At 52.5% G+C, this 19,239-nt stretch overlaps 1 protein-coding gene across 1 annotated transcript in view; it reads right to left on the reverse strand.

Moving 5' to 3' along the window:
* Window positions 1-6: 6 nt before the first annotated feature.
* coq4 (coenzyme Q4 homolog (S. cerevisiae)) overlaps window positions 7-19,239 on the reverse strand; it is a 42,280-nt gene continuing 23,047 nt past the window's right edge. Inside the window, exons 3-4 of the mRNA XM_085965160.1 lie at window positions 5,147-5,276; window positions 7-122 (exon numbers count right to left, since the gene is read on the reverse strand). Of these exons, the coding sequence (XP_085821286.1) occupies window positions 25-122; window positions 5,147-5,276 (228 nt within the window). The 3' untranslated portion in view covers window positions 7-24. The remainder of the gene's footprint in view (window positions 123-5,146; window positions 5,277-19,239) is intronic.

Genomic DNA, 19,239 nt, shown 5'->3' on the forward strand with positions numbered 1-19,239 from the left:
CACAAAGAAAAAAGAGCAAAACCCTTACCTGGCAGATAGGTGGAGGGGGCCAAACACAGCTCCCAGAATACACATGGGCATACCGGTCTGTACTGCCTCAAACCACTTGACTGCAACCTCCCCTGTTCAACAGTGAAACAGCAGTGTTAGGGGACAACATAGAAAGAGAATAGGGGCAGAGCCCCAGACAGCCCGCATCATCCAGCCGACACATCCCCCTCCCGACAACACACACCCGAGGGACAGTTTTACACTCGCTCCACTAAAGGTAAACTGAACTAAACTCCAGAATATCTATACCACTCCACACCCTCCATTGTACAACCCCTGCCAAACACTCCCAGGGCAGTATAGAAACACCCCTGAGCCTGATCTTCAGGGCAATGCCCCGCCCGATTCAGTGAGATATTTCTCCATTTCCCAAACTAGTGATGACTCGGAGCGAGATTGATAATTACGTGTTGAATTTGGGACAGTTTGCCGCTTGGGGCCCATGCCCACTGTGGATTAGGGCTGCCCAAAGTTTATGATCCAGAGAGACACCCCTCCCCTATCACAGCACCACTGGTTTCTTCCAATAACTCCAGGGTTTTTGACTATCTGGGAGTACATTCCATGTGTTGATCACTGTGTGTAAAAGAATTTCCTGATGTCAGTCCTAAATTTACCTGTTACTAGTTGTCCTGCTCTCACAATTTAAAGTAATTTATCTTTTGATTCCCTTCAGGATCTTGTGTATCTATCAAATCACCCCCCGACTCATTTTCAGGTTGAACAGTCGTTTTTCGAATCTTCCCTCAAAATCAGAGCCCTGACACTGCCCCTCCCTGTCTGATCAGAAGCATTTGCAAATTCAACAACTACATTCGGTTTGAGTCAGTAATTTAACCCTAGTGGTCTAGGGCACCCCACCCCCGCCCCCACACCACTACTTGGTACTCCTACTCTCCCCCCACCCCGCCCCAGTACTCCCTTCCCACCACCCCCCACAAAACTCAGTACTCTTCCAACTCAACACCAACCAAACTCAATGTTTTCGGACTCTTCTCTGCCTCCAGCACTTAATGTCTCTCTTATCTGTGACCAGAACTGGACACAGTGCTCAAGGTGGGTCTGACCAGAACTGGACACAGTGCTCAAGGTGGGTCTGACCAGAACTGGACCCAGTGCTCAAGGTGGGTCTGGCCAGAACTGGACACAGTGCTCAAGGTGGGTCTGACCAGAACTGGACCCAGTGCTCAAGGTGGGTCTGACCTGAACTGGACACAGTGCTCAAGGTGGGTCTGACCAGAACTGGACACAGTGCTCAAGGTGGGGTCTGACCAGAACTGGACACAGTGCTCAATGTGGGTCTGACCAGAACTGGACACAGTGCTCAAGGTGGGTCTGACCAGAACTGGACACAGTGCCCAAGGTGGGTCTGACCAGAACTGGACACAGTGCTCAAGGTGGGGTCTGACCAGAACTGGACAAAGTGCTCAAGGTGGGTCTGACCAGAACTGGACACAGTGCCCAAGGTGGGACTGACCAGAACTGGACACAGTGCTCAAGGTGGGTCTGACCAGAACTGGACACAGTGCTCAAGGTGGGTCTGACCAGAACTGGACACAGTGCTCAAGGTGGGACTGACCAGAACTGGACACAGTGCTCAAGGTGGGACTGACCAGAACTGGACACATTGCTCAAGGTGGGTCTGACCAGAACTGGACACAGTGCTCAAGGTGGGTCTGACCAGAACTGGACACAGTGCTCAAGGTGGGTCTGACCAGAACTGGACACAGTGCTCAAGGTGGGTCTGACCAGAACTGGACACAGTGCTCAAGGTGGGTCTGACCAGAACTGGACACAGTGCTCAAGGTGGGTCTGACCAGAACTGGACACAGTGCTCAAGGTGGGTCTGACCAGAACTGGACACAGTGCTCAAGGTGGGTCTGACCTGAACTGGACACAGTGCTCAAGGTGGGTCTGACCAGAACTGGACACAGTGCTCAAGGTGGGACTGACCAGAACTGGACACAGTGCTCAAGGTGGGACTGACCAGAACTGGACACAGTGCTCAAGGTGGGACTGACCAGAACTGGACACAGTGCTCAAGGTGGGACTGACCAGAACTGGACACATTGCTCAAGGTGGGTCTGACCAGGACTGGACACAGTGCTCAAGGTGGGTCTGACCAGAACTGGACACAGTGCTCAAGTCGGGTCTGACCTGAACTGGACACGGTGCTCAAGGTGGGACTGACCAGAACTGGACACAGTGCTCAAGGTGGGCCTGACCAGGACTGGACACAGTGCTCAAGGTGGGCCTGACCAGGACTGGACACAGTGCTCAAGGTGGGACTGACCAGAACTGGACACAGTGCTTAACGTGGGTCTGACCAGGACTGGACCCAGTGCTCAAGGTGGGTCTGACCAGAACTGGACACAGTGCTCAAGGTGGGTCTGACCAGAGCCCTGTACAGTTTGATCACGATTCTCTGATTTGTTCTGACTCTAGTTCAACATCCGATTGGTTTTATTGAATTTTGCTCTGTATTAGTTGGACATGTTGATTGTTGAGTCAACAAAGACTCCCAGCTCTCTCAACGTCATCCTGAGTTATTTCAACCCCATCCATGGGGAACGTGTGGTCTACTGTTCCTTCCTACAATCAGCCCTTGAACTGGTTTGTATTTAATTTCCACCATTCTGCCCACTCACATTTTTCCAATTCATTCTGTAATTTCTGAGATCCCAGCTCCATTCCTTCCCAGTTTGGCATCATTTGCAAGTGTGACCGCTTTGCATTGAGTTTGAGTCCAGTTCATTGATGTAAATTAGATACAGCAGTGGTCCCAGTGACACATTCTCTGGATCCCATACATGCAGTTATACAGGGCCTTGGTGAGACCACACCTTGAGTATTGTGTGCAGTTTTGGTCGCCTTATCTGAGGAAGGATGTTCTTGCCATGGAAGGAGTGCAGCGAAGATTCACCAGGCTGATACCTGGGATGGCAGGAATGACGTATGAGGAGAGATTGGGTTGACTGGGCTTATACTCGCTGGAGTTTAGAAGAATGAGAGGTGATCTCATTGAAACTTATAAAATTCTAACAGGTCTAGACAGACTAGATGCAGGAAGGATGTTCCCGATGGTCGGGGAGTCCAGAGCCAGGGGACACAGTCTAAGGATAAGGGGTAGGCCATTTAGGACAGAAATGAGGAGGAATTTCTTCACCCAGAGAGTGGTGAACCTGTGGAACTCCCTACCACAGAAGGCAGTAGAGGCCAATTCATTAAATATATTCAAGGAGTTGGATATATTTCTTAAGGCTAAAGGGATCAAGGGATATGGGGAGAAGGCAGGGGCAGGGTACTGAATTTGGATGATCAGCCATGATCGCATTGAATGGCGGAGCAGGCTCGAGGGGCCGAATGGCCGACTCCTGCTCCTATCTTCTCTGTTTCTGGTTGGACCACACAATGTTTCTATGTCCCATTTCTCCAGTCTCTCTCTTCCTGCCTCCTTGTGTCTCCCGCTATCAGGTCCGTCATTTAACCATCTCCTGTTTTCCACCAATCACCTCACACTGTCTCTTCTTGTGTATCTTCATTTTCTCTTCTCCTTTCCTGTCTTATAAGGCGTCGGCCTGTAATGTTTTCTGGTTCTGAAGGGCAGTGTCTGAAACATTAACTTTGCTTCTCTCCACAGATGCTGTGCCGGAGCAGCTGACTGTTCCTGTTGCGGTTTCAGATTTCCCGTATCCACTGTATTTTGTTCCTAATGCCTGTCTGTTTTGTCTCCTTTTTGAGCACCACATTATCCTGCTGCCGCCCCAGTGCCTCATAACGTGCTCAGAAAGACTGTCAGTGTCTCAAATCTCCCTAGTCTCTCAGCACTCTGGGATAAATCCCATCTACCGTGGGCAGCACGGTGGCATAGTGGTTAGCACTGTTGCCTCACAGCGCCAGGGACCCGGGTTCGAATCCGGCCTCGGGTGACTGTCTGTGTGGAGTTTGCACATTCTCCCCGTGTTTGCGTGGGTTTCCTCCGGGTGCTCCGGTTTCCTCCCACAGTCCAAAGATGTGCGGGTTAGGTTGATTGGCTATGATAAATTGACCCTTAGTGTTAGGGGGATTAAATACGTGGGGTTACGGGGATAGGGTGGGATATGTGTTGGTGTAGGGGTTACGGGGATCGGGTGGGATATGTGTCGGTGCAGGCTCGATGGGCCGAAATGGCCTCTATCTGCACTGTGGAGTTTCTGTGATTTCTGTGATACCCCAGGGTATTTAGTGGTTTACGACCCATTAGCTTGTCAAAGACTTTGATCTCATTGATATGGAGGTTGATGATTTTACTTTGGTTATCATAGAGTGCAGTCGGAGGCCATTCGGCCCATTGAGTCTGGGGACGTTGCTCACGCTCTCCCTCGTGAACAGTGGAGCAAGGGATTATTCAGAACGTTCACCGTCTTGTGCCATGTGGAGTTTTGATTCAGTTTCCATCGGTCTTGACTTTGACTGCCCTCTTCCTGTTGTGGTGCAGAAAGAATGCATTACTGCTGTTTATCGTCTGCTTTTCCTCGGTCCCCTTTTACCCTTTGTAATGTGTTTCCACATTTTCTCGTATTTATGCCAGCTAGCCCCTTTCCCCTTCTCCCTACAGGATGCGAGATCATTTTTCCGCTATACTTTTAAATCCGTTTGTTAATCCATTTTAGGACATGTTTGTTTAGTCTGAGCGTGTTGATTTTCAGTATGTATTTGTCCTGCATAATCCACTTGTCCTCTACTGAAGCATCGTTGAATGACTTCCCCCAATCTATTGGTTTTAGTTGTTCACAAAGGACCATTGCAGCCAGCAGAGAGAGAGGACTTTTAATCCATCAGTCTGAGCTGCATTTGAACCCAAAGGTGGAAAACTGGTGCAATTTTATGGCATAAAAACTGGAAAATAAAGTTTTTAATTGCTAACTATAGTAGGAGTGGAGAGTGAAAGGGTCTGGAGCTAGCAAGTCCCTGTTAAACAGTAAGGAAGTACTTCTGCATTTAACTGCCAATGCAGGTACATATAGGTAATTAACCCGGGAAATGATCTTATAAAAGGTCACCTGCTCGAACCCAGACCCCCAACAAGCAAACCATCCCGAGTGATCAGACTTACCAAGTATATTAGTAGGCATTCCGAGCAATGTGTGCATGAAGTCGTGGACTTCACGGTAACGCTGGATCACGTATGCAAGCTCCTCGTCATCGACAAACTTCACAGGCATCCGACTGTCAGGAGTAACTTGCTGTAAAACAAAATGTACTGATGTGTGCCCGCACCGCACTGCCGAGCGCGCCCGCACCGCACTGCCCGCCGAGCGCGCCCGCACCGCACTGCCCGCCGAGCGCGCCCGCACCGCACTGCCCGCCGAGCGCGCCCGCACCGCACTGCCCGCCGAGCGCGCCCGCACCGCACTGCCCGCCGAGCGCGCCCGCACCGCACTGCCCGCCGAGCGCGCCCGCACCGCACTGCCCGCCGAGCGCGCCCGCACCGCACTGCCCGCCGAGCGCGCCCGCACCGCACTGCCCGCCGAGCGCGCCCGCACCGCACTGCTGAGTGCACCCGCACCGCACTGCCGAGTGCACCCGCACCAACCTCTCAGAATTCTTTCAATAAGTAACAGAGAGTAGAGAAAGGGAATGCAGATGATGTAATTTATCTAGATTTCCGAAAGTGCCACATACTAGACTAATGAGGTCAGAGAATGCGGAGTCAGGGGACAAGTAGCAGAACGGACAACTGGCTGGCTTCAAGACAAAGCAGAGAGTGGGAGTAAAGGGTAGCTATTCACAGTGGCGGAAGGTGGGTAGTGGTGTTCCACAAGGATCAGTGCTGGGACCACTGCTGTTCACAACTGACATCAACGATTTAGACTTTGGAATCAAAAACACAATTTCTAAATTTGCAAACACCACCAAATTGGGGAGATAGTCAACACTGAGGAGGACTGCAACAAATGACAAGACATTAAGAATGGGCATATAATTGGCAAATGAATTTAAACACATAAGTGTGAGGTAAGAACATTTTGGTAAGAAAAATGAGGTCATATATTACTTGGAAAATAAATATCTAAATGGGGTAGAGGAACAAAGGGATCTCAGCATACAAATACACAAATCACTAAAAGTAGCGACATAATACAAGGCCATAAAAAAAGCAAAGCAAATCAAGCACTGGGGTTTATTTCTAGAGGGACAGAATTGAAAAGTAGGGAATTTATGCTAAACCTGTATCGAACCCTGGTTAGACCACACTTGGAGTACTGCGTACAGTTCTCATCGCCATATTATAAAAAGGATATAGAGGCACTGGAGAGGGTGCAGAGAAGATTTACAAGGATGATACCAGAAACACGAGGGTATACATATCGGGAAAGGATGAACAGGCTGGGTCTCCTTTCTATTGAGAAAGAAGGCTGAGGGGTGACCTAATAGAGGTCTTTAAATGATCAAAGGTTTTGATAGAGTGGATACAGAGAGAATGTTTCCACTTGTGGGGAAGAGCAAAACTAGAGGCCATCAATATAAGATAGTCACCAAGAAATCCAATGGGGAATTCAGGAGAAACTTCTTTACCCAAAGAGTGGTGAGAATGTGGAACTCGCTACCACAGGGAGTGGTTGAAGCGAATAGTGTAGATACATTTAAGGGGAGGCTGGACAAGTATATGAGGGAGAAGCGAATAGAGGGTTACGCTGATAGAGTTAGATGAGGAAAGACGGGAGGAGGCTCGAGTGGAGCATAAACACCGGCATGGACTGGTTGGGCCGAATGGCCTGTTTCTGAGCCGTATATCCTGTGTAATTCCGTATAATCCCTGGTACCATTCTAGTAAATCTCCTCTGCACCCTCTCCAAGGCCTTGACATCCTTCCTAAAGTACAGTGCACAGAATTTAACAATACTCCAGCTGAGGGCTAACCAGTGTTTTATAAAGGTTTACCATTACTTCCTTGCTTTTGTACTTTAATTCTCTGTTAGTAAAGCCAAGGGGCAATTTTTGTTTTTAAAACACCGATTTCAACTTATCCTGTCACCTTCACAGATACACCCCGAGGTCCCTCTGTTCAAAGATACACCCCGAGGTCCCTCTGTTCAAAGATACACCCCGAGGTCCCTCTGTTCAAAGATACACCCCGAGGTCCCCCTGTTCACAGATACACGCCGAGGTCCCCCTGTTCACAGATACACCCCGAGGTCCCTCTGTTCAAAGATACACCCCGAGGTCCCTCTGTTCACAGATACACCCCGAGGTCCCCCTGTTCACAGATACACCCCGAGGTCTCCCTGTTCAAAGATACACCCCGAGGTCCCTCTGTTCAAAGACACACCCCGAGGTCTCCCTGTTCACAGATACACCCCGAGGTCCCTCTGTTCACAGACACACCCCGAGGTCTCCCTGTTCACAGACACACCCCGAGGTCCCTCTGTTCACAGACACACCCCGAGGTCCCCCTGTTCACAGATACACCCCGAGGTCCCTCTGTTCACAGACACACCCCGAGGTCTCCCTGTTCAAAGATACACCCCGAGGTCCCTCTGTTCAAAGATACACCCCGAGGTCCCTCTGTTCACAGATACACCCCGAGGTCCCCCTGTTCACAGATACACCCCGAGGTCCCCCTGTTCACAGATACACCCCGAGGTCCCCCTGTTCACAGATACACCCCGAGGTCCCCCTGTTCACAGATACACCCCGAGGTCCCCCTGTTCAAAGATACACCCCGAGGTCTCCCTGTTCACAGATACACCCCGAGGTCCCCCTGTTCAAAGATACACCCCGAGGTCCCCCTGTTCAAAGATACACCCCGAGGTCCCCCTGTTCAAAGATACACCCCGAGGTCTCCCTGTTCACAGATACACCCCGAGGTCTCCCTGTTCAAAGACACACCCCGAGGTCCCCCTGTTCACAGATACATCCCGAGGTCTCCCTGTTCACAGATACACCCCGAGGTCCCCCTGTTCACAGATACACCCCGAGGTCTCCCTGTTCACAGATACACCCCGAGGTCCCCCTGTTCACAGATACACCCCGAGGTCCCCCTGTTCACAGATACACCCCGAGGTCCCTCTGTTCACAGATACACCCCGAGGTCCCTCTGTTCACAGATACACCCCGAGGTCCCTCTGTTCACAGATACACCCCGAGGTCTCCCTGTTCACAGATACACCCCGAGGTCCCCCTGTTCAAAGATACACCCCGAGGGTCTCCCTATTCACAGACACACCCCGAGGTCCCTCTGTTCAAAGATACACCCCGAGGTCCCCCTGTTCACAGACACACCCCGAGGTCCCTCTGTTCAAAGATACACCCCGAGGTCCCCCTGTTCAAAGATACACCCCGAGGTCTCCCTGTTCAAAGATACACCCCGAGGTCCCCCTGTTCAAAGATACACCCCGAGGTCTCCCTGTTCACAGATACACCCCGAGGTCCCTCTGTTCAAAGACACACCCCGAGGTCCCTCTGTTCACAGATACACCCAGAGGTCTCCCTGTTCAAAGATACACCCAGAGGTCTCCCTGTTCACAGATACACCCCGAGGTCTCCCTGTTCACAGATACAACCCGAGGTCTCCCTGTTCACAGATACACCCCGAGGTCCCTCTGTTCACAGATACACCCCGAGGTCCCCCTGTTCACAGATACACCCCGAGGTCCCTCTGTTCACAGATACACCCCGAGGTCTCCCTGTTCACAGATACACCCCGAGGTCCCTCTGTTCGCAGATACACCCCGAGGTCTCCCTGTTCAAAGATACACCCCGAGGTCCCTCTGTTCACAGATACACCCCGAGGTCCCTCTGTTCACAGATACACCCCGAGGTCTCCCTGTTCACAGATACACCCCGAGGTCCCCCTGTTCACAGATACACCCCGAGGTCCCTCTGTTCAAAGATACACCCCGAGGTCTACCTGTTCAAAGATACACCCCGAGGTCCCTCTGTTCAAAGATACACCCCGAGGTCTCCCTGTTCACAGATACACCCCGAGGACTCCCTGTTCACAGATACACCCCGAGGTCCCTCTGTTCAAAGATACACCCCGAGGTCTCCCTGTTCAAAGATACACCCCGAGGTCCCTCTGTTCAAAGATACACCCCGAGGTCTCCCTGTTCACAGATACACCCCGAGGTCTCCCTGTTCAAAGATACACCCCGAGGTCTCTCTGTTCAAAGATACACCCCGAGGTCTCCCTGTTCACGGATACACCCCGAGGTCCCTCTGTTCACAGATACACCCCGAGGTCCCTCTGTTCAAAGATACACCCCGAGGTCTCCCTGTTCACAGATACACCCCGAGGTCCCTCTGTTCACAGATACACCCCGAGGTCTCCCTGTTCACAGATACACCCCGAGGTCCCTCTGTTCACAGATACACCCCGAGGTCCCCCTGTTCACAGATACACCCCGAGGTCTCCCTGTTCAAAGATACACCCCGAGGTCCCTCTGTTCAAAGACACACCCCGAGGTCTCCCTGTTCACAGATACACCCCGAGGTCCCTCTGTTCACAGACACACCCCGAGGTCTCCCTGTTCACAGACACACCCCGAGGTCCCTCTGTTCACAGACACACCCCGAGGTCCCCCTGTTCACAGATACACCCCGAGGTCCCTCTGTTCACAGACACACCCCGAGGTCTCCCTGTTCAAAGATACACCCCGAGGTCCCTCTGTTCAAAGATACACCCCGAGGTCCCTCTGTTCACAGATACACCCCGAGGTCCCCCTGTTCACAGATACACCCCGAGGTCCCCCTGTTCACAGATACACCCCGAGGTCCCCCTGTTCACAGATACACCCCGAGGTCCCCCTGTTCACAGATACACCCCGAGGTCCCCCTGTTCAAAGATACACCCCGAGGTCTCCCTGTTCACAGATACACCCCGAGGTCCCCCTGTTCAAAGATACACCCCGAGGTCCCCCTGTTCAAAGATACACCCCGAGGTCCCCCTGTTCAAAGATACACCCCGAGGTCTCCCTGTTCACAGATACACCCCGAGGTCTCCCTGTTCAAAGACACACCCCGAGGTCCCCCTGTTCACAGATACATCCCGAGGTCTCCCTGTTCACAGATACACCCCGAGGTACCCCTGTTCACAGATACACCCCGAGGTCTCCCTGTTCACAGATACACCCCGAGGTCCCCCTGTTCACAGATACACCCCGAGGTCCCCCTGTTCACAGATACACCCCGAGGTCCCTCTGTTCACAGATACACCCCGAGGTCCCTCTGTTCACAGATACACCCCGAGGTCCCTCTGTTCACAGATACACCCCGAGGTCTCCCTGTTCACAGATACACCCCGAGGTCCCCCTGTTCAAAGATACACCCCGAGGGTCTCCCTATTCACAGACACACCCCGAGGTCCCTCTGTTCAAAGATACACCCCGAGGTCCCCCTGTTCACAGACACACCCCGAGGTCCCTCTGTTCAAAGATACACCCCGAGGTCCCCCTGTTCAAAGATACACCCCGAGGTCTCCCTGTTCAAAGATACACCCCGAGGTCCCCCTGTTCAAAGATACACCCCGAGGTCTCCCTGTTCACAGATACACCCCGAGGTCCCTCTGTTCAAAGACACACCCCGAGGTCCCTCTGTTCACAGATACACCCAGAGGTCTCCCTGTTCAAAGATACACCCAGAGGTCTCCCTGTTCACAGATACACCCCGAGGTCTCCCTGTTCACAGATACAACCCGAGGTCTCCCTGTTCACAGATACACCCCGAGGTCCCTCTGTTCACAGATACACCCCGAGGTCCCCCTGTTCACAGATACACCCCGAGGTCCCTCTGTTCACAGATACACCCCGAGGTCTCCCTGTTCACAGATACACCCCGAGGTCCCTCTGTTCGCAGATACACCCCGAGGTCTCCCTGTTCAAAGATACACCCCGAGGTCCCTCTGTTCACAGATACACCCCGAGGTCCCTCTGTTCACAGATACACCCCGAGGTCTCCCTGTTCACAGATACACCCCGAGGTCCCCCTGTTCACAGATACACCCCGAGGTCCCTCTGTTCACAGATACACCCCGAGGTCCCTCTGTTCACAGATACACCCCGAGGTCCCTCTGTTCAAAGATACACCCCGAGGTCTCCCTGTTCACAGATACACCCCGAGGTCCCTCTGTTCACAGATACACCCCGAGGTCTCCCTGTTCACAGATACACCCCGAGGTCCCTCTGTTCACAGATACACCCCGAGGTCTCCCTGTTCACAGATACACCCCGAGGTCTCCCTGTTCACAGATACACCCCGAGGTCTCCCTGTTCACAGATACACCCCGAGGTCTCCCTGTTCACAGATACACCCCGAGGTCCCTCTGTTCACAGATACACCCCGAGGTCCCCCTGTTCACAGATACACCCCGAGGTCCCTCTGCTCACAGATACACCCCGAGGTCTCCCTGTTCACAGATACACCCCGAGGTCCCCCTGTTCACAGATACACCCCGAGGTCTCCCTGTTCACAGATACACCCCGAGGTCTCCCTGTTCACAGATACACCCCGAGGTCCCCCTGTTCACAGATAGACCCCGAGGTCCCCCTGTTCACAGATACACCACGAGGTCTCCCTGTTCACAGATACACCCCGAGGTCTCCCTGTTCACAGACACACCCCGAGGTCTCCCTGTTCAAAGACACACCCCGAGGTCTCCCTGTTCACAGATACACCCCGAGGTCCCTCTGTTCACAGATACACCCCGAGGTCTCCCTGTTCACAGATACACCCCGAGGTCCCTCTGTTCAAAGATACACCCCGAGGTCCCTCTGTTCAAAGATACACCCCGAGGTCCCTCTGTTCAAAGATACACCCCGAGGTCCCTCTGTTCACAGATACACCCCGAGGTCTCCCTGTTCACAGATACACCCAGAGGTCCCTCTGTTCACAGATACACCCCGAGGTCCCTCTGTTCAAAGATACACCCCGAGGTCCCTCTGTTCACAGATACACCCCGAGGTCTCCCTGTTCAAAGATACACCCAGAGGTCTCCCTGTTCACAGATACACCCCGAGGTCTCCCTGTTCACAGATACACCCCGAGGTCTCCCTGTTCACAGATACACCCCGAGGTCTCCCTGTTCACAGATACACCCAGAGGTCCCTCTATTCAAAGACACACCCCGAGGTCCCTCTGTTCACAGATACACCCAGAGGTCTCCCTGTTCACAGATACACCCAGAGGTCTCCCTGTTCACAGATACACCCCGAGGTCCCTCTGTTCAAAGATACACCCCGAGGTCCCTCTGTTCAAAGATACACCCCGAGGTCCCTCTGTTCACAGATACACCCCGAGGTCTCCCTGTTCACAGATACACCCCGAGGTCCCCCTGTTCACAGATACACCCAGAGGTCCCCCTGTTCACAGATACACCCCGAGGTCCCCCTGTTCACAGATACACCCAGAGGTCCCTCTATTCAAAGACACACCCCGAGGTCCCTCTGTTCACAGATACACCCAGAGGTCCCGCTGTTCACAGATACACCCCGAGGTCTCCCTGTTCACAGATACACCCAGAGGTCCCTCTATTCAAAGACACACCCCGAGGTCCCCCTGTTCACAGATACACCCCGAGGTCTCCCTGTTCACAGATACACCCAGAGGTCCCTCTATTCAAAGACACACCCCGAGGTCCCTCTGTTCACAGATACACCCAGAGGTCCCCCTGTTCACAGATACACCCCGAGGTCTCCCTGTTCACAGATACACCCAGAGGTCCCTCTGTTCACAGATACACCCAGAGGTCCCCCTGTTCACAGATACACCCCGAGGTCTCCCTGTTCAAAGACACACCCAGAGGTCCCCCTGTTCACAGATACACCCCAAGGTCTCCCTGTTCAAAGACACACCCCGAGGTCCCCCTGTTCAAAGATACACCCCGAGGTCTCCCTGTTCAAAGACACATCCCGAGGTCCCCCTGTTCAAAGACACACCCCGAGGTCCCCCTGTTCACAGATACACCCCGAGGTCGCCCTGTTCAAAGACACACCCAGAGGTCCCTCTGTTCAAAGACACACCCCGAGCTCTCCCTGTTCAAAGATACACCCCGAGGTCCCCCTGTTCACAGATACACCCCGAGGTCCCTCTATTCAAAGACACACCCCGAGCTCTCCCTGTTCAAAGATACACCCAGAGGTCTCCCTGTTCACAGATACACCCAGAGGTCTCCCTGTTCACAGATACACCCCGAGGTCTCCCTGTTCACAGATACACCCCGAGGTCCCCCTGTTCACAGATACACCCCGAGGTCCCCCTGTTCACAGATACACCCAGAGGTCCCCCTGTTCACAGATACACCCCAAGGTCTCCCTGTTCACAGATACACCCCGAGGTCTCCCTGTTCAAAGACACACCCCGAGGTCTCCCTGTTCAAAGATACACCCCGAGGTCTCCCTGTTCAAAGACACATCCCGAGGTCCCCCTGTTCAAAGACACACCCCGAGGTCCCTCTATTCAAAGACACACCCCGAGGTCCCCCTGTTCACAGATACACCCCGAGGTCTCCCTGTTCAAAGATACACCCCGAGGTCCCTCTGTTCACAGATACACCCCGAGGTCCCTCTGTTCAAAGACACACCCCGAGGTCTCCCTGTTCAAAGATACACCCCGAGGTCCCTCTGTTCAAAGATACACCCCGCGGTCTCCCTGTTCACAGATACACCCCGAGGTCCCTCTGTTCAAAGATACACCCCGAGGTCTCCCTGTTCAAAGACACACCCCGAGGTCCCTCTGTTCAAAGACACACCCCGAGGTCTCCCTGTTCAAAGATACACCCCGAGGTCCCTCTGTTCAAAAACACACCCCGGGGTCCCCCTGTTCACAGATACACCCCGAGGTCCCTCTGTTCAAAGATACACCCCGAGGTCCCTCTGTTCAAAGATACACCCCGAGGTCTCCCTGTTCAAAGATACACCCCGAGGTCTCCCTGTTCAAAGATACACCCCGAGGTCTCCCTGTTCAAAGATACACCCCGAGGTCTCCCTGTTCAAAGATACACCCCGAGGTCCCCCTGTTCAAAGATACACCCCGAGGTCTCCCTGTTCAAAGATACACCCCGAGGTCTCCCTGTTCAAAGATACACCCCGAGGTCCCTCTGTTCAAAGATACACCCCGAGGTCCCTCTGTTCAAAGATACACCCCGAGGTCCCTCTGTTCAAAGATACACCCCGAGGTCTCCCTGTTCAAAGATACACCCCGAGGTCTCCCTGTTCAAAGATACACCCCGAGGTCCCTCTGTTCAAAGATACACCCCAGGTCCCCCTGTTCAAAGATACACCCCGAGGTCCCTCTGTTCACAGATACACCCCGAGGTCCCGCTGTTCACAGATACACCCCGAGGTCCCTCTGTTCAAAGACACACCCCGAGGTCCCTCTGTTCAAAGACACAGCCCGAGGTCCCTCTGTTCAAAGACACACCCCGAGGTCTCCCTGTTCACAGATACACCCCGAGGTCCCTCTGTTCAAAGACACACCCCGAGGTCCCTCTGTTCACAGATACACCCCGAGGTCCCTCTGTTCAAAGATACACCCCGAGGTCCCCCTGTTCAAAGATACACCCCGAGGTCCCTCTGTTCAAAGACACAGCCCGAGGTCCCTCTGTTCACAGATACACCCCGAGGTCCCTCTGTTCAGATACACCCCGAGGTCCCTCTGTTCACAGATACACCCCGAGGTCCCCCTGTTCACAGATACACCCAGAGGTCCCTCTGTTCAAAGATACACCCCGAGGTCCCCCTGTTCAAATATACACCCCGAGGTCCCTCTGTTCAAAGACACACCCCGAGGTCCCTCTGTTCAAAGACACACCCCGAGGTCCCTCTCTTCACAGACACACCCCGAGGTCCCTCTCTTCACAGACACACCCCGAGGTCCCTCTGTTCAAAGACACAGCCCGAGGTCCCTCTGTTCAAAGGCACACCCCGAGGTCCCTCTGTTCAAATATACACCCCGAGGTCCCTCTGTTCAAAGACACACCCCGAGGTCCCTCTGTTCAAAGACACACCCCGAGGTCCCTCTGTTCAAAGACACAGCCCGAGGTCTCCCTGTTCAAAGACACACCCCGAGGTCCCTCTGTTCAAAGACACAGCCCGAGGTCCCTCTGTTCAAAGACACAGCCCGAGGTCTCCCTGTTCAAAGACACACCCCGAGGTCCCTCTGTTCACAGATACACCCCGAGGTCCCTCTGTTCAAAGGTACACCTCGAGGTCCCTCTGTTCACAGATACACCCCGAGGTCCCCCTGTTCAAAGATACACCCCGAGGTCTCCCTGTTCAAAGATACACCCCGAGGTCCCCCTGTTCAAAGACACACCCCGAGGTCCCTCTGTTCAAAGACACACCCCGAGGTCCCTCTGTTCAAAGATACACCCCGAGGTCCCCCTGTTCAAAGATACACCCCGAGGTCCCTCTGTTCACAGATACACCCCGAGGTCCCTCTGTTCACAGATACACCCCGAGGTCCCTCTGTTCACAGATACGCCCCGAGATCCCCCTGTTCACAGATACACCCCGAGGTCCCCCTGTTCAAAGATACACCCCGAGGTCCCCCTGTTCACAGATACACCCCGAGGTCCCTCTGTTCAAAGATACACCCCGAGGTCCCCCTGTTCAAAGATACACCCCGAGGTCCCCCTGTTCAAAGATACACCCCGAGGTCTCCCTGTTCAAAGATACACACCGAGGTCCCCCTGTTCAAAGATACACCCCGAGGTCCCTCTGTTCAAAGATACACCCCGAGGTCCCTCTGTTCAAAGACACACCCCGAGGTCCCTCTGTTCAAAGACACAGCCCGAGGTCCCTCTGTTCAAAGATACACCCCGAGGTCCCTCTGTTCAAAGATACACCCCGAGGTCTCCCTGTTCAAAGATACACCCCGAGGTCTCCCTGTTCAAAGATACGCCCCGAGGTCTCCCTGTTCAAAGATACGCCCCGAGGTCTCCCTGTTCAAAGATACACCCAGAGGTCCCCCTGTTCAAAGATACACCCCGAGTTCTCCCTGTTCAAAGATACACCCCGAGGTCTCCCTGTTCAAAGATACACCCCGAGGTCCCTCTGTTCAAAGATACACCCCGAGGTCCCTCTGTTCACAGATACACCCCGAGGTCTCCCTGTTCACAGATACACCCAGATGTCCCCCTGTTCACAGATACACCCAGAGGTCTCCCTGTTCACAGATACACCCCGAGGTCCCCCTGTTCACAGATACACCCCGAGGTCTCCCTGTTCACAGATACACCCAGAGGTCCCCCTGTTCACAGATACACCCCAAGGTCTCCCTGTTCAAAGACACACCCCGAGGTCTCCCTGTTCAAAGATACACCCCGAGGTCCCCCTGTTCAAAGATACACCCCGAGGTCTCCCTGTTCAAAGACACATCCCGAGGTCCCCCTGTTCAAAGACACACCCCGAGGTCCCCCTGTTCACAGATACACCCCGAGGTCCCTCTATTTAAAGACACACCCCGAGGTCCCCCTGTTCACAGATACACCCCGAGGTCGCCCTGTTCAAAGACACACCCCGAGGTCCCTCTGTTCAAAGACACACCCCGAGCTCTCCCTGTTCAAAGATACACCCCGAGGTCCCCCTGTTCACAGATACACCCCGAGGTCCCTCTATTCAAAGACACACCCCGAGGTCCCTCTGTTCAAAGACACACCCCGAGCTCTCCCTGTTCACAGATACACCCCGAGGTCTCCCTGTTCACAGATACACCCAGAGGTCCCCCTGTTCACAGATACACCCCAAGGTCTCCCTGTTCAAAGACACACCCCGAGGTCTCCCTGTTCAAAGATACACCCCGAGGTCCCCCTGTTCAAAGATACACCCCGAGGTCTCCCTGTTCAAAGACACATCCCGAGGTCCCCCTGTTCAAAGACACACCCCGAGGTCCCCCTGTTCACAGATACACCCCGAGGTCCCTCTATTTAAAGACACACCCCGAGGTCCCCCTGTTCACAGATACACCCCGAGGTCGCCCTGTTCAAAGACACACCCCGAGGTCCCTCTGTTCAAAGACACACCCCGAGCTCTCCCTGTTCAAAGATACACCCCGAGGTCCCCCTGTTCACAGATACACCCCGAGGTCCCTCTATTCAAAGACACACCCCGAGGTCCCTCTGTTCAAAGACACACCCCGAGCTCTCCCTGTTCAAAGATACACCCAGAGGTCTCCCTGTTCACAGATACACCCAGAGGTCTCCCTGTTCACAGAAACACCCCGAGGTCTCCCTGTTCACAGATACACCCCGAGGTCTCCCTGTTCACAGATACACCCCGAGGTCCCCCTGTTCACAGATACACCCCGAGGTCCCCCTGTTCACAGATACACCCAGAGGTCCCCCTGTTCACAGATACACCCCAAGGTCTCCCTGTTCAAAGACACAATTCAATTCAAATCGCTTTATTGGCATGATAAGTTACATCTTATGTTGCCAAAGCATCAAAATACATTTATGGTTTAGCACATAAACGCAGTTCTATTCATACAGTGTATAAACAGGTCTATCCCTGAGTGTATAAATATACATTCGCATTGTTTATATATATTCTTTTCTTAGTTTACTGGTTGTCCCTCTGTTCATGGCAAGCTGTAACATAGTGTGCCGCCAGTGTTATACAGCTTCTCTCCTCTCCCAGTAGGAATGGGAGTTTTTGGTTGTCATTCAATTACAATTTACAATTTAAATCGCTTTATTGGCATGATAAGTCACATCTTATGTTGCCAAAGCATCAAAATACATTTATGGTTTAGCACATAAACGCAGTTCTATTCATACAGTGTATAAACAGGTATATCCCTGAGTGTATAAACATACATTCGCATTGTCTATATATATTTTTTTTCTTAGTTTACTGGTTGTCCCTCTGTTCATGGCAAGCTGTAACATAGTGCGCCGCCAGTGTTATACAGCTTCTCTCCTCTCCCAGTAGGAATGGGAGTTTTTGGTTGTCATTCAGATTTCTGAAATCCGGGCATATTTGTGAGAATTTTTGGTAGAAATTCTCCCTGATGCCCTGATATTTTCCACAAGCTGTGAGGAAGTGCATCTCTGTCTCCACCACTCCCTGACTGCAGTGAGAGCATATCCTGTCCTCTCTTGGCAGCCTGGTCTGCCTGTGTCTGCCTTTTTCGATCGCTAGGCTATGTTCGCTAAGTCTGTACCTTGTCAAGGTTCTTCTCAGTTTGTTATCCTTTACCATGGTCAGGTAATCAGCTATGTTGTATTGTCTGTTTAGGGCCAAGTAGCAATTGAGTTTGCTTTGGGTTTTTGTTGTTTCTGCCCAATATGTCAGATATTTTTCCTTTTGCTTAGCGACGATTGTGTTGGGTCGAATTCTTTGTGTTACCCTGTCACTGTCCTGGGGCTGGTTATTGTTAGTATTGTTAGTAGTTACTTCACTGAGTCCCAGGACTAATTGACTGAGGGTATTCTTCTTTATGGTCAGCTCTTGGCATTTCAGGGCGTCGTAGTGATAGCATTGGGGATTGCTCATTTGTAGGTGATTCCAAAATTTGGTGGCTCTTTTTTGGATAGTGATTATTAATGGATATTGGCCTAGTTCCGCCCTGCATGCATTGTTTACTGTTTTCCTTTGAGTCCGGAGGATACTTTTACAGAATTCTGCATGTAGGATCTCAATTGGGTGTTTGTCCCATTTTGCAAATTCTTGTTGAGTTAGCGGTCCCCATACCTCACTGCCATAGAGTGCAATTGGTTCAATTACTGATTTGAAAATTTTGAGCCAAATGCTAATTGGGATTTCTATTTGGATTGATTTTTTGATGGCATAGAAAGCCCTTCTTGCTTTCTCTTTCAGTTCATTCACAGCCAGTTTGAAGTTTCCCGTAGAACTGATTTTTAAGCCCAAGTATGTGTAGTTAGTGGTTTGTTCAATTTTGGTTGTTCCTACTGTGAAATTTATTTTGGGTCCCTGATGTTTGGATCTTTGCTGGAACACAAGGACTTTGGTTTTTTGGGGATTTATTGTCAGGGCCCAAGTCTGGCAGTACGACTCCAGCAGGTCCAGGTTTTGCTGTAGCCCCTCTTTAGTAGGTGACAGCAGAACCAGGTCGTCTGCATAGAGGAGGAATTTAACCTTGGATTCATATAGGGTGAGGCCGGGTGCTGTAGATTGTTCAAGTAGTTTTGCCAATCCATTTATGTAAATATTAAAGAGTGTCGGTGAGATTGGCGAGCCCTGCGTCACC

The sequence above is a fragment of the Somniosus microcephalus genome, chromosome 23 (genome assembly GCF_052327205.1).
Source record: "Somniosus microcephalus isolate GS21.2 chromosome 23, FLI_Smic_1.0, whole genome shotgun sequence".
NCBI lineage: Eukaryota > Metazoa > Chordata > Chondrichthyes > Squaliformes > Somniosidae > Somniosus > Somniosus microcephalus.